Source organism: Semicossyphus pulcher, unplaced genomic scaffold, assembly GCF_022749685.1.
Source record: "Semicossyphus pulcher isolate SPU_LCO1_2020_fin unplaced genomic scaffold, fSemPul1.0.p SCAF_19, whole genome shotgun sequence".
NCBI classification, from domain to species: Eukaryota; Metazoa; Chordata; class Actinopteri; order Labriformes; family Labridae; genus Semicossyphus; species Semicossyphus pulcher.
Window position 1 is genome coordinate 12,760,804 of NW_027211692.1, and position 15,634 is coordinate 12,776,437.

At 45.9% G+C, this 15,634-nt stretch overlaps 1 protein-coding gene across 2 annotated transcripts in view; it reads right to left on the bottom strand.

The window, feature by feature from the left end:
- cux1b (cut-like homeobox 1b) overlaps positions 1-15,634 on the bottom strand; it is a 64,505-nt gene that overhangs the window by 31,357 nt on the left and 17,514 nt on the right. For both annotated transcript variants that reach the window (XM_069669134.1, XM_069669133.1), the window contains exons 2-5: positions 14,396-14,506; positions 9,764-9,811; positions 5,871-5,949; positions 1,323-1,460 (exon numbers count right to left, since the gene is read on the bottom strand). In XM_069669134.1, the coding sequence (XP_069525235.1) occupies positions 1,323-1,460; positions 5,871-5,949; positions 9,764-9,811; positions 14,396-14,506 (376 nt within the window). The remainder of the gene's footprint in view (positions 1-1,322; positions 1,461-5,870; positions 5,950-9,763; positions 9,812-14,395; positions 14,507-15,634) is intronic.

Consider the following 15,634-nt stretch of genomic DNA (forward strand, 5'->3'; position numbering starts at 1 on the left):
GTGTTCCTTTAAAAAGTAAAGTAAATATGTTTCTTTGACCTTACATTTGCACTTTGAAGTTTTGTACATATCATCAACATGCAAATCTAATGGCAAGGTTATCCTCGTGCATAATAATCACAGGATTTTGCACTTGAACTTTTTAAGCTTACAAATATTTAATCTTATTTTCTTTCACTTTTGACTGAGGGGAATCTCTACAATGAGCAGAAGCTGGAAAATCTCAATATAAATATTTACTTTTAATGTAACCAAAGACCAAATTCAAGTCTTGTTATAGTGTTTAAACCTTAAACTAAATATCTATGCTCTTTTAACGCCAAAATGTTTCACTACAGGGCTGCACAGATCCTGTCCTTTCATTTTCTCATTGCTCGTTTTTACAGGGACAATGTACATTGATCAACATCACTGTAAATGTGCCATTGTTAGCCAAAAGGCTGACTTTCAACTGTCCTTAGCCCAGATTTTAAATTATATATTTAAATAAATATGCTCTTTGTCCTCAGAGCTACCTGCTTCACCTTATCTGTACTGGTCTTAACAGTAAGGGGGATGCTACTATAAGCAGTGTGGAGTAATTTGTTACGTTACTGTGTTACCTACTGAGAAAAGTAACGCCTTAGAGTACTTTGTGACCCCTTTGTGACTCGTTACACATGCCGGTTATATTATCAGGGCGGTGTGTAGCCTACTGCACGTCTACCATTATTGCACAGCCTTGTTTACAGCCCATAATCTGTAACTCCGCAGCCTAATAACAGGAATGACAGACGCAATATAACCTTTATAGCTCTTTATTATGCTAACAATCTGACAGTGAACTGGGCAGAGGCATACAGTATTAGGCAGAGCTGTTTCCGTGGAAACAATACAACACAGGCTCTTAGTTGCCACCAGTGTTGTGGAGCTTTATTTAACTGTGTTTGCCATCTCGCTACTTTAATTAGCTAGCTACAGATGCACACTATCAAAACTGTATGCAGCTACCTGCTAAAATGTAGGAGATAACCAGAGACAGTGCTTCAGGGGTTTTTTCTTTTTTGTGGCAACAAAAAGAAAAATGAAATACGCTACTTTGGTTTTAGTAAAAGATTACTTTGTATGAAAAGGATTACTTGACTCCAAGTACTAAATGTGTTACGCCAAACACTATAAGAGATCATTAAAACCCTGCGACCTACACTTGTACTTTATATTAGGTATCGGAATTATGAAATTTCTATGTGTGATTCTCTGTGATTAATTCTGTGACCTACATCCTTGCCCCTCTCAAAGTGACTCCTTAAATGTGTTGCTCTACATGTAACCGTGTCTCTCACCTTGGTTTTTGACCTCTGCAAACTCTTTGTTGTAGTCCTCCAGTGTCTCTCGAAGTTTGGTGTTCTCTGTCTCAATGTCGTGCATCCTCTGGAGCTTCAGCTGCAGCTGCTGAGCCAGCTCCAGCACAGGTACAGGATCTGGCAGAGACAAAACACACCACGTTAACACACTGCGAAGCAGATTACACAAACAAGGGCGGCGAGGTGCGCGTTGTGAGCTAGGAATAACTACATTCAAGGCCCGGAGAGAGCGAGCGCGTGCCCCGGTGAAGTGTCCTCGAGCAAGGCAATGAATCTCTAACAGCTCCAGGAGAAGTGTTCTCGAGCTGACCCTGACCTTTGATCTCTCCCTGTGGAGGATTACCGGTGGCAGTAAGGGCCAAAAATATCACAATTAAGAGCAAAATTATGATAAGTTGAGTTATATGTACTGTCATTGATCCATCAGACAGCTAGAGGTCAAAGCCCAACTACATTTGAACTGATACGTTCTCCTTCATTTGTCTTGATTCAATTTAAATATATTGTATGTATACTATGTTTTACACATGATTCTCTGTTCATAATTGCCTGTGGACGTCATCACCACTATTTTATTTTTAAATATAGAGCCAGTGATGTTGCTAGGTACGCGTCCAGCGTCTCTGGCGCATTAAAATCTAAAGGGACTTAGTGAACTCAGGGAAGCACCTCATCTTTCAATACAGAACGATACATTATGAACAACAAACTCGTTTTAAAAATCACAGTAATCACCTAAAGATACCTTGCTGTCAGAGCACTGCTGTTTGCCGCAGACGAGCCTGTGTGCGGTCTCGCGACATGCTAGCTTAGCCGCTATAACAACAACTAGCCTGTCACCACGGATTTCATTTCAACAATTAAGGAAACGAGCTTAGTAGTGGTTAACAATGCCGCGTTTCCACCGCTCATGCTGTGTTCCCTCATGTTGATGACCGTCTGGTGGACGCGCTGTAGTTTAATAAATAAAACATACTCCGGCAGCGGGCTGAGGCTGCGGTTAACCGCCGAACCGCAAGGAGGGGTTAGTGTTTCACCGCGGTTAGAAAAATTCAGTACTGTCACAGCCCTACTTGTTTTTTTGACATTTACTGTAAAAAATGTTTTAATTAGAAACCTAGAATTTCTTTTATAATGTTGATATCTACCAGAGACGCCCAGCATTGCTCATGCTCCACTGTAAATACTTCGAAAATGTTCGCTGATAAAGAAAAGAACAAAACAGAGATTTGCTTGTTACAACACTTCGCGGCACTGAAAGGTCATGGTAAGTTTTCACATTCTCTATCAACAAAACTTTATCCGTGAAGGTTATTGAATTTATACACTATCAGCTAATGTTTCAGCACAGACTACTGTCCCGCTCAGAGATAAATGTTGTTTTCTGTTTGTTTTGTTTGTGCTGACACAGCGAGAGAGCTGCATAAGTGATACACAGACACACATTAACAACACCGATTAACTGGGCTGTGATCAGTTAAAGTGTTCACTATGATGCCGCTTGAAAGAGAGAGAGAGGAAAAAAAGAGGAAAATGGGCGCCGACAGATGGACAAAGTGGAGCGGTAAAAAAAGGCGAAAGCAAAAGGTAAATAAGAGATTAAAGAAACAGAGACAGACGGAAGAAAGAAAACTTTCTGGAGGCATTTTACCAACATCTCTGTGAACACACGGCAGGGTTAACTGTCACTGTGATGAAGAGAGCCCTGTCAGTCAGGCCAATCACATCTGATTGGTGCTCATGGGTGGCAGACTGGTGACAGGCAGCCAAGAGACGCGGGCGACGCTCATCAGCATGCCAGCTAAAAGAGCAGTTTGTGTGTGTGTGTGTGTGTTTATGTGTGTGCGGTGTACAGATAAGAGGAACTGACAGCTTACAGCTGGGGGTAAGGGCTGTGTGTGTATGTGTGCTGTGTGTGTGTGTGTGTGCGTGCGAGTGTGTGCGCCTCATGTCTGACGCAGTTAGATATCTTAACTATGCTAATGAGAGATCAGCAGAGAACGATTGGGGAATTTCATGCTGATTTTGTGCTGTCAAGGTGACACGCCATGCAGGGCTTAGCTCTGATACACACAAACACACACACGCAGACGCACACATACACCTTGTTACCAACGCAGAGTCTGATACAAATACACACAAGTACAAACGAAAACTAAGAAACATAAGCGAGTGCCCTGGCTTTGGACTCCAATGTGCCTCGACACCCTTGAAAATCAACTTTCTCTCACTCTTATCAAACCTTTGTCCTTCACATCCCCCCCCTTAAATAAACTGTACAGCCTGTTAAAAGCAGTTTGACTCGTGGGCCACTGGTGCTGAGCGCTCTCGCCAGACACCTTTAATCTAAAGCAGAGCACGCTGGGCTGACTAACCAGGCCTTCAGCTGATAGAAGACAGAACAAAACACACTGTTTCCTCTTTCAAGACTGCTGCATTAGTCAGGCTGGTCTGTGTCTGTGTGCGTGTGTGCATCAGGCATTACATCATTGTCTCGCTGCAAGTTAAGAATAGCCCCGTCAGAGGCGGCGCTGACTTATTGGGAGCAGTACAATCCAAAGATATTACTGTAGGTCTATCCATGTGGGAATATGATGACCTCCTTACGCTATAGATGAACTCAACTCCTCTCATTCCCGCATACGAGGCCCCTCCAGGGCTCCCATACAGCTGAAAACCTCCACCCAGTGGCTCTGTGACTGTGTGTGTTCTGTTAACGCTCTGCCGTACGCCGTGTCCCTCCCCGGCCCCGGCGACTGCTTGTGTGTGCACTTTGCCGCAACCGATCGTGGGCGCACTTGTCATCCATATCAGGACGCACCTTCTGTGAAGACCCTCTAAAGGCTTCACCAGTGGGGACGAGATCTCATGGGGACACATTAAGGCATCGCACACGCCTGGATGCACAGTGAGGGAGCTCCAGAGGGATGGTGTCATGCTTTTTCTCTTCCCCTGTTGGTGCTGTCTGCATGAATAAGGAGGGTCTCCAGATCACGTTTTTATGGACTCGGAGGTGTCTCGACAAACACACTCAAAAAGACCTACACAGGGAGGCTTTAAGGACAGAACATGGTTACATTCCACATGTTTTAAATCTTTTTTTTGTGATTCAAACACAAATGGACTGCCAGGCCGTATCCCTGTTTTAATCATGGGCAAAAAAGATGTTCTTATAGCCTAAATATCTTCCGCTAGAAGGTCAAAGGGCACGGCACTGAAGGCTGTACAATACTGGTATCGATTAGGGATGGGTCATATTTTCTAAATACTGGAAGTCATTAATTTATAGAAAAGAAAAGTGACTATTATGTCAGCTTAACAATATATTTTCTCCATTGTTTTTACCGGCTCCTGGCTGTAATGTGGTACCAGTCAGAAGGTGATTGCAGCGCTGAAAGCTGTGTGCTAACCGCCATTAAATAACAAGAGAAGAAGAAAACATTTGTGCCAGTTGCCGCTAAAGCAGGTGTAGCGCTGTGAGATTCGGAACCGGAGAAAACCGGTGTGAATATTGATCTATTTAGTAGAAGTATTTAGTATTTTAAGGCTTTGATACTGTCTAAAATGCAGTGTCAGGTATCAGTGAGTATGCCCGTCAACAGTGTGATGCAAGCAGAGACTGCAATGTCAGTCAAAGCTAGCAAATTGTCCGCAATCAGTGTTTTTCCACCACATTATGTATATTTTTGAGTAGTATTGGTATCGGAAGGGTGTTTGGTATTGGCCAATACAGTATCAGTATCTGAGCTACAAAGGAATATCTCTTCCCAAACACAGGCCCTTTTTACATAGCGGGTCTGCCACAGCGCCGTAACGAAGCTCCGCCTTTACACAGCCTTTGTCACTTTACATTGAACCAAGCAACGCCGCAAAGCTGCCCCAGCGTGTTTTTACATTGTGTTCCGGCCTTGCGGAAGCAAAAGGCACAAGGCATGTAAACAAAAAACATGAGCTTCATGTACACACACGGCGTTATTCCACCCTGCCAACTCTGCTGTTACGCCTCTGTTACGCCTCTGTTACTATCTCCGATGCTCAGAGGCAGAGCGACTTCTCCCCACCATTCTGCCTCTGTGCGTTGTACATAGAAGACGAGGCTAACAGAGGTGTAATAATCCCGCCTTGAACTGGCAGTGCAAACGGTGGCAAAAGTCATTACGCTAGTCTGTAGCTAGACAAGAATCACATGGGCTAGCTAACAACTAATTTACATGGGATTTGATAGAAAAGTCATTTGTGACTTCAAAAAGAGTGCAGGAAAAGCAGTACTGTTTATAAAAAGGAGTGGCTTTTTTGGCAAGTCCAGCTTTGATGACATATTTCCTGTCCTTGTCGAGGGGGACTCATCAGATAGTTTAAACTGCCAAAGATATGCAGTCGTAAACCACCTCTGCAGGTGCTTAGAGTGGCTGGCTCACAATGTGTCTTGGTGGTTGTTTACACTTGAATTTAGCAGCGCCACATTGCAATCCAATCAACCAAGAAGCCTTTTAAGACCAGGTGTAAACAGGGTGAACATAGTCTTACCTGGTACATCGATGATTTTCTTGTACACGTTCAAGAAGGCGGCCTCTGCTTCTTTACTTCTCTTGCTCAACGCATCAATCTGCAGGGAGAGAAGAAAAGAACAGGTTAATTATCCGTTAGGCCACCTCACATCTGAGTGTCACATCCGCAAAGGCAGGCCCATTAATTTCACAGTAAGACTAGTCTACATATCTGTCTATCCTCACTATGCGTCGGTATGTTGCATGCGATCGGGGGTTGTCTTGACAGCGGCTGGGTTGGAGTTTCCTTCCCGTGAAGTCAGTTCAGCTGTTCAGCTGATGACGGACGCGTTTCGTTTGCCGCGCGCCCGTGCGTGTCCGCCTGTCCTCCAGTGTGTGTGCGTTAGTCTGTCTGTCAGTCTGTGTGTGTGTGTGAGCCTGTGTGCGAATGTGTGTGCTCGTTTCCCCTCCAGCACGCTGACATCATTAAACAGCTGGCTCAGTCTTTCCAGCCACAGCAGGGGCAGATTATTCAGTCAGCTCTTAGCAGCAATACAGTGTGGATCCATTACTGATGCAGCCATTAACACAAGAGGGCACGGCATGCATTCCATCACTGATATTATTGAAATGGACAGCATTAGAATGGATCCATAAGAGATTAATTTAAAAAATCATACTGAGGGGGGACTTTTACACTGTTTTCAATGCTGAAGCATGAGGCGGAAAGCTCCACTATAGTCTCTGTGTCACTCTTCAATATGAGAAGCAGACAGAGTAGGCGAGAACGCATCTGAAATCAAGTCTAAATCGAAGGAAACAGATGCCAAATAAAGACATTCAGAGGGTGCTACTGTACTGGGCAGAGCTACAGCTGACTACTCTGGCTCGCGCGCTCAGACTAAACAGCCCTGTGTTTCTCGTCCAACTCCTCCAGCGCACACTCGCTGAGAGAAAAGGAATAAAGACAAAAGCCTGCATAAGTCCAAATATAAAGTCTTCACATTCCCAGCCAAGCCAGTAGTGTAGTTGATGGGTGGTTTAGGGGTTCTTGCCACTGTAAACAGAGCGGGCTACATGTAATACTGCCTGGGCTCCTATGGGAACCTAATAAATCTCTTCACATGGCTTTGATTCATCTCTAGTTTTTTAGCCGCAAAACATCTGGCCCCGCGTAGGCTGGTGCCAGCACCCCTCCCTCTCCCCCCCCCCCTTTTATTTCTCCATGTCTCTCTCTCTCTCTCTGTCGATTTCTCCCTCTTGTCACTTCCATGTTCTCTGACTCATTTCTTTCCTTTCCCCTCAATCTTTTTCAGTGTCAGTCTTTCTCACATGTTTCTCCGTCACACACTCATGTCTAACTGGCATGCACAGGGCCTCCTGTCTTACTCTCACACACACACAGTCCCACTACTATATCTCATTCTCACATCATGCCGCATCATGCACTTTACCCTCTTCATGTGCTGTGTGACATTGAGCGATCAGGATCCTCAAATGCAAGGCCACTAATGGGAGATTACTGATGCTGCAGAGTACTAATACCTCTCACAAACCAACACCAAACCTGTTCATCATCAGGGTCCAAATGTGTGTGTGTGTGTATCAGAGGATGTGATCAGAGGCTCAGAGTAGCACAACACAGATCTCATGGTGATGAAGAAGAGGTGCTCATAAAGCAGCAAAAAATAAAAAATCATCTGCCTATGGCGGTGAAGAAAGCCGGCTGCGTGACTGTACAATGACTGGGCCAAGGTCAGTGGTACAGCAGCTTTATATAGCCCGACATGGGAGGCAGGAAATAGACATTTAATGTAGGACACACCCTACAGTTAGAGGCAGGTTAACTGCAGGACCAGAGCCATTAGAAGACCACCCAGGATTTGCAAATACAACCCTGCTGTTCCAAACTGCAGCTCTCTCAACCAATCCCAATGACATCTGCTATTACATGCTCCCCTGCCCCCATCCCACACACACACACACACACACACACAGCAAGCAAAACAAATGAAGTGACACAAATGATACCTCACCAGTATCAGTGGGTTACCGATGAGAAGTGCTTGCAATTGCAAAAGGTATCCCTGACACATCCACGCTCACAAACACATCCGCACATACGTCAGCACCTTGTGCCACCATCACTCAGCACCGCCCCGCTCCCCTATCTAACCCGTAGTGTGTGAAGGGCATCGGGCTGACCTGCACATGTGCGTGCATGTGTGTGTGTGCGTGCGTGTGTGGCCCCAGTGGAGTCTGATAAGGGGCGGCTATGGGAAGCAGAGACTGAAGCCTTGGATAATGGAAAAGCTTATCTGATCGATGGACCAACAAGAGCACTGAGCATGCAACGCACACACACACACACATAAACCCGTTTACCAAACTGAGGCCTTGTGGAAACAGTACTGTTATTGGTAATAATTATGACCCGAGGGCATCCACCTTTCAATGACAGAGATTAAGCAGAGTATCAAGACCTCAGAGTTGCTGGAGTAAAACTTTTTATTGTTCTTACTCACTTAGTAAAGATTCAGACTCCCGGGTTAAATGCTTACGGATGAATTACTGTGAGACTTCCAACAGGAAGACCCTCCGCTTTCTGGTGCTGTCTTGTCCTTGATCAAAGCACCGAGGGGTAAGCAAACAAAGCGAGGCTAAAATTACACATTCTCCGAGCCGCTCATGTTGTGGCACGCAAGCGCGCAGAATAGTCGACTGATTGATGGGCTGCTCTAAGACTGGCGCGGGTGTACAGTATTATCTCAATAATCATAAGATAATGTCTTTCTCAGTTCCGCGACCACCCACTACGAGCCTCAGCCTGTTCTGGTGTGCACGCCGAACGAGGTGTGTCAACACGAGGATGGTGGAAACAGCTGACAAAGCCCCAATTATATTGCTGCCGTTTCTATTCTCTAAATAGACTGTGGATCATCAGCAGAACACGGTGGAACCACGAGAAATTACAGCATTTTTACATAACCACTGGCTGTGGTTGCTGCTCTAACACAAGAATATGGAAAGTAACCCAGTGTTAAACTGTAATATTCTATGGCCAGTAGCAAAGCAGTCCTGTCACTACCCATTGAGATGATTTTTGTTAGTCTGCATGTGTGTGCGTGTGTGTGTGTGTGCTAGGGGAAGAGATACTGTCGGGCTGAATGTCCACCCACTCCAACCCCAAATAACGCCCCAGTCTAAACCAGCCGCTTCCACTCCCACCCTCTGACTTTCACATATGGGAGTGAACTGGAAATGTACGGCTGCCAGAAAGGAGGAGTCATGATGGAAATAGGCCAAAATGATGGAGGAGGAGATAGAGGGGAACGTTGGGAGTAGGATGATGTGGCGCACACACACGGACACAAAAGTCACCTCTTAAAGGTGAAGCGGCGTCAAAACTTTAGGCAGAACGTCAAATTGAAATGTGCTGCATTGAAAGAAAATCGCTCGTGATTCACCAGATCAACAAAAATAACAAATAACCCCGACAAATCATGCAGACAAACAAAGTCTGAGGAAATAGCATTCGGTGAGTTGTGACTGGCTAGAGCCGGGGTTTTGTGGTGCCTTTTCTTTTTTTTTTTTTTTTTTTGCAGGATGCAATTTAAACACACCCTCGGGCTACAGGACTTCATGAATAGGACAGAAAATCAAGAGCAGAGCAGAGCGAAGAAAAGAGGGAGAGGAAAGAGGGGAAATGAGATAGTGGCAAGAGAAAGAACAGGAGATGGCGGGAAAGGAAGAAAGGAGAGGGAAGAGAGAGAGAAGAGGAGACGATTTAAAAGAGGAGAAAAGGAGAGCGAGGTACTGAGAGAGAGAGCAAGACGGGAGTCGACGAATGTCAAAGAGGCATTGTTGGAATAGTTGTGCTCGAGCGTGTGTGTCTGTCGCTGTGTCAATAAATATTTCCAATAACACACTCACCTCTCCTTGGAAGCTCTTGAGCAATGGGGCAACCTGTTTCCGAAAATCCTGCAAAAATAAAGAGAAGAGGAGGTTAGCGAGCCTGAAAAATGAGATAATCCACAGATCAATTTTAATCCTCTAATAACAGTTAATACACAGGAACATGTGGCAGGGAAAACCAACCGAGTTTCATACCAGCAGGCCGTGTTGTGATCAAATAGTCATTGCAATACAGTAACAAGCGATCACGCCAGAGCCAATGAGCGATGCGTGAGCGAGCGATGAACATTAGGGCAGGGAGGAGGCCAGGTTTGTACCCCGAGGTGCTCCGGCCGACTGCGTTTCTCATCCGAACAGGTGCAGCACCACCTGGGCCACCCAGAGGCGGCACTAGTGCGTGTGAGACAGAGAGCGAGCGAGCTGCAGAGTAGGCCTACAGTTAATGCAAATTCTCCCAGCGCACCAAGTTTTCACTATAAAGCAAATGCCCTTCGTCCCGCTAGTCCCATTGCATGACTTTCCAGTACGAGTCAGCGCTTTCAGATTAGATAGCCAGTCGAGTATGTATCAGGGGAACATGCAAATCACCATGCTGTTAGCTGAGCCTACATCCTGACTAACTGAAGTGGAGCGTACGGTAAAAAGCAGAATAGGACATTCTGTACAGGAACATTTGATTTGCACAGTTTGTGGACACACACATACTCGCAAAACTGCCTAATGAAGATGTGAAGTAGGGCAACGACAGATGTGCGCTCGGGAGACTCAGCGCCTTTTAGAAACCTCCGCCTAAAAGCCTAACCGATGCTGCGGAGGAGGCGTGCTTCCCAAACTGACCTGGGACCAGTGTCTGGGGCTGCCCTAATCCCAGGTTGGGCCAGACAGGGCGCTTGTCTGGGGCTGAGGACAGGTCGTGACCTCGCTGACCCTGCCCCATTGTTACCTCATCAGGGGTCGCTGTGGCTGTTTGTCTGGGCCAATTCAATATTCCCCTGCTGGGGATAATGACCTCCCCCTCCTCCCTCCTGCTCTGGCTCTCCCCCTCTCTCTCTCACACTCACACATACACAGGACAAGCAAGCACAATCACATGCAGAGAAACACCCACACAAGCACAGCAGAGAAGTGGCAGTTCTGTCATTTGCATCAGATTTGATAACATCCGAATTTTACTATAAGTTATTTTAGTTTTGTTTTTTTTAGACCTGCATTAGTTCCTGTTTGGATTCATGAAAACCTTTCCTGTTTTGAGCAATGCTGCAGTTTTCACAGTTTCATCAGTGCTCTCAAACAACTGGCATTATAAGTGCACAGGATCTTTTCCATTTTACTGTTTTACACTTCTTATTTTCTTAGCAACACTGTGGCTTCAAATTCATGTAAATATGTACGACTGGTCAGCAACCAAAAGACGACGTGTCTGTATAAAGTCATGCAGTCTAGTCTTCCAATAATAACAACCTTTGTTTGAGTCATAATGTTCAACTTTTGTTGAGACTGTATCTGCATGAGGAACCGCCTCAACGCTATAATCATATTTAAAACAACAGTTGATTCATCTCAACTGAATCTTTAGGATTTAACTAACTCTGCCTGATGTTATTTGCCTTTAGATGTTTGTCCTCTAATTTGCATATTGTCTCACTTGTGGGGCGGATTACTTTGTCAACAAATATTCTAAATTCAAATATCAGTTATTAAAATGTGAAACCGTGGCTGTCTCGCGCGATCTTTCGTGTTCTCGTATGTCTGCGTGCGCACAGTGTATCTTAAAATAGACACAACGTCACATTACACGTTAATAATTAGGGATGCACGATATTATCTGCCTGTTAACGGCATCTGCAGATAATAGCTTGAAAATGATGATATGCTGATATTTCTGCTGATATTTTCCGCCGATAAAACGCTTTAATTATGCCTAAAAGCTCGATGATTTCCTAAAAAAGCTTGACGTAATGCTACAACATTAACTCACGCACTGCATGCACCACGCATCTTCCGTCAATCGTGAAGAAGGGTGCAAGATGTCTGCGTTATGGCAGTTTTTGGCCACCCATTAGGTGGGAAAAAAACATGTGCCTGATATATCGGAATCGGCAATGTGCAACAAGGGTTGGAAAACAACAGCATATCGGATATTGGCAAAAATATCGTGCATCCCTTTTTATAATTAACTTCAGTCGAGCTAATACAACAACCGTGTGCCGTGTGGTAAAGATGGTGGAGAATTCAAATCGCAGCCCGGCAGGAGAGAGAGAGAGATTCCCACCCCGAGCATAACAGACAGGTATAGGTATGTTATTTTTTTTAAAGGCATGTTCATGTTTAAATAAGGAACAATCAAACATCATTTTTGTCCAATTTTGACAGCACTAGCACATACAACTGCAGCTTGATAAGCTTGCACACACACACTCACTGAACACAAACTGCACCCCCAAAAAACAAACACATTCAAATAACATTCAGAGGCAGGACCTGAGCCCTGAACCCCTTTGGTCCACTCTGCCTCTCCGCCCCCCCTCCCACTGCTCCCCTCCACTTCTAAAGATTTATGACCATATAACATAACAATGCACACAGACACCATGGTCAATCTCTGTGTGTGTATGTGTGTGTGTGTAGCGAGGGGAGTGTAAGGGGGGGCAGGCAGCGGGAGATGGATGGCTGGTGTGTGAGCTGCCGGCAGACAGCAGACAGGCCAGCCCGAGGAATCCTCCAGGGAGTATGGAACTCCCATTCGCTGTCTGTCTGCCCTGCAGCTAAACACAAACGTGTGTGTGTGCATGCGTGCGCGCGCACACACGAGCACACACAAAGTTGTTTTACTACCAGTGCCTCTGGCTAGCAATCTTTGGGACATTTTACAACCATTCCCACCCTTGACTTTATAACAGTGCGGTGGAGGAGTCTTGACGAACGAAAAGGAAATTAAGAAGTAGATGAATAATTCAGGCAACTTAGGAGGCACAGTGAGATGTAGTCTGAAAAAAATGCAACACTGTGTCAGTCCTAATGAATTATGAAAACTTTGTTTTCACGCTGCATTTCTTTGCACTACTTTCAAAATGCTACAAAAGCCTGTGTGTGTGTGTGTGCGTGTGTGTGTGTGTGTGTGTGTGTGTGTTATTATGCAGACCATGAGTGCAGTTCATGCCGAGTACAGCTCAGCAGACTAGACACAGTCAACGTGGGCCGGTCTCCTGGTTGTTGAATAATGGATCAGAGACGGACTCCCGCTCAGCCTAATGCAGTCTGATCTGATGTGACTGTGATCTCCGCTGACTGCTGCAGACCACAGAGAGCTGACAGCCCGCTCTATAGGCTGGTCAACCACACACACACACACACACACACACAGCCGCACACACACGGAGGCAGAAAAAGCTGCTCCGTGAACGCGCACAAGACGATCGGGGCATTTTTAATCAAGCGCAGGCCATCACACGTTACGAAGCAGCCTGTTTGGTAGGCAGCCTTGATGCTCATACACCTCCGAACGCCGGGAGTTTTTAGTGCTGATTCCTATTGAGCCCGTTACAGCCCTGTAATGAATCCTGTCGCTCGTCTGGCCTGGCTCAGATTCCTCCTCCACATACCAGGGAGATGCCAGGGGCCACACAGACGCCAGAGGAGCCTTCCTAAATCACAGCCTTGTTACACTGATGAATGTGTGTGTCCTGTTCTGTGATCTAGGCTATCTGCCTCGGTGTGTGTTTGTGTGTGCGCGCCTCTGCTTCTCTGCATGTTTTCTTTGTGTGCCTCTCTCCGCGTCTCTCTCTCCACCTCCGTGTGTGCAGCTAGATTTGTGGTTCTACCTGAAATCAGATTAGAGATGAGTGTGCAGGGTAAAGAGAAATTAGCGTCTTTTGTATGTAGGTAGAGTTTCCTCTGGTGGATGATTCTCTAAACTGGGTGGGCTACAAGCTGAAGTCAATAGTCACAATCCTCCTCCTGTGGTAACTATAATAGGCCTACTGTCAACTCCGCCGAGAGTTGACGATTTTCTATCCACCGTCTACCCGCTTCATGCATTATTCATTCTACCATCAATAATTCACCATGGTGACATTACCAATAATAACACAACAATACTTTGTTTTCGCTGTGTGGTTTAAAAATGCGTCGCCTTGGTAACGGAGATGAAACAAAATATTCCCAGGAGGAGCGATGGGAACACAGGAACAGGACAGAATTCCCTCATGATCCCACTTAGTAGTGTTGTCACACTCTTCTTTCTTTCTCTCCCTCTTGCTCCGACTCTCTCTCCCTTTCTCGCCGTCTCTCACACACACACACACACACACACACACACACACACACACACACACTCACGGACCACACTTTCTGCACGCATAAAAAACTAGGTCAGATAATACAAACTCCTGAGGGGTTTTCTGTTTTGTCTCTTTAGGATTTCAGGGAAACTAATGGAGAGACTATTTTTGGGAGCCGAGCCCCGCATCTCTGCGCCGTCTCCTCCTCCTTCTCCTGCTTTCTCAGTAAATAATCACGGTTACGTTTACAAAGAGGAAGAAGAGACGCGGAGAAAACACAGAGGCTGAAAAAAGTGATTGTCAGAAGAAGAGCGGGGATGTATGCGCGGCTGTGTGTCTGTGCGTGTCTGTGAATATCTGATGCACTCACCTCTGGTGTGCTCTTCTTGAACTCGCGGCTCAGGTCGATTAGTTTCTTCCGGGACTGTTCGCTCTCGTCCTGTCTGTTGGCAAGCTGTGTGGCGGTGGCGTCTAGTTCTTTCTGCAACACAAACACACACATGTCTTAGTTTGTTTGCAAGAGAAGTGAACACTTATCACATTTATTATTGCTGTTTCCATCACAATAACCATCAGGATGAAAAGACAGGAGCTGTTTCAGACAAGGCAGGAAACTCCTTGACCCGTCTGGCTATGCTGCACATTACCCATCATGCCTCAACTGAACTTTGCCAGTATGTTGCCGCAGTGAAGCAGAGAGAGCAGAACCACAACACTGACGTCCCGCCAAGGAAAACTCGTCTACATCAGTAGTTTGTCTGCTACCAGCGCACGCTGCACATAGCTTAGCCATTCAGCCTGTCAGTCAATCAGTCCCCGCTGTGTCGGGCATGACAGCCTCTGTAGCAATAGACTACAACTACTACTACTAGTACACACGCACGCAGTCCACAACAATTATTGACTGTCTGCACCACACGACCCCTCCCCTCCCCCCCCACACATAACAACAGCACAATTATCAACAACAGCGGTGTTGTCATGTCTGAGGCAGGGCCCGCCTTTATCCACATCCATTTTGCATTGTTATTAATAGCTATTTATGGGACGTGTTCCAGATGATGGGCCAAGTGCTGACATTAACAAGGCGTTCAGGCCTTGTAAAGATTGTATCTCTCTGCTGAGTGTTGCTGGATTATGTTTCTCTTGGATTCTTGCCTTCTGTCACGCTCGCTCCTTTTCTTCCCCCCTCGTTTTTCCGTACGCTCTCCGCAGATCATCCACTCACTCATTCAACCAGCAGTACTTCTTCGCTTCCCTTTAAAAAAATAAAAAACTCTTCTCCCTTCACTCCGCCTCTCCCCTTGTCTCCCCCCCCTCCCCTCCCCACCCCTCCCTTCCACCTCCTGTGAGGCCGCCCACCCCTGAGAGTGATTAAACGCTGCTGAAGGGCCGTTATGCTAACTAACACACTAATCATTTAATACACACATTACCACAGGGGCCCTTGTGGCTCAGTCTGCTGACAAGGTCCCAAAACACACTCACGCACGCATGCCCACCTCCCCACAACCCCAACACACACACACAAGAAAACACAACCCTCTAAAGACAAAGTGTGATCAAGTACTAATTAGGAGATTTTCCCCCCCCATCAGCAATAAGTTTA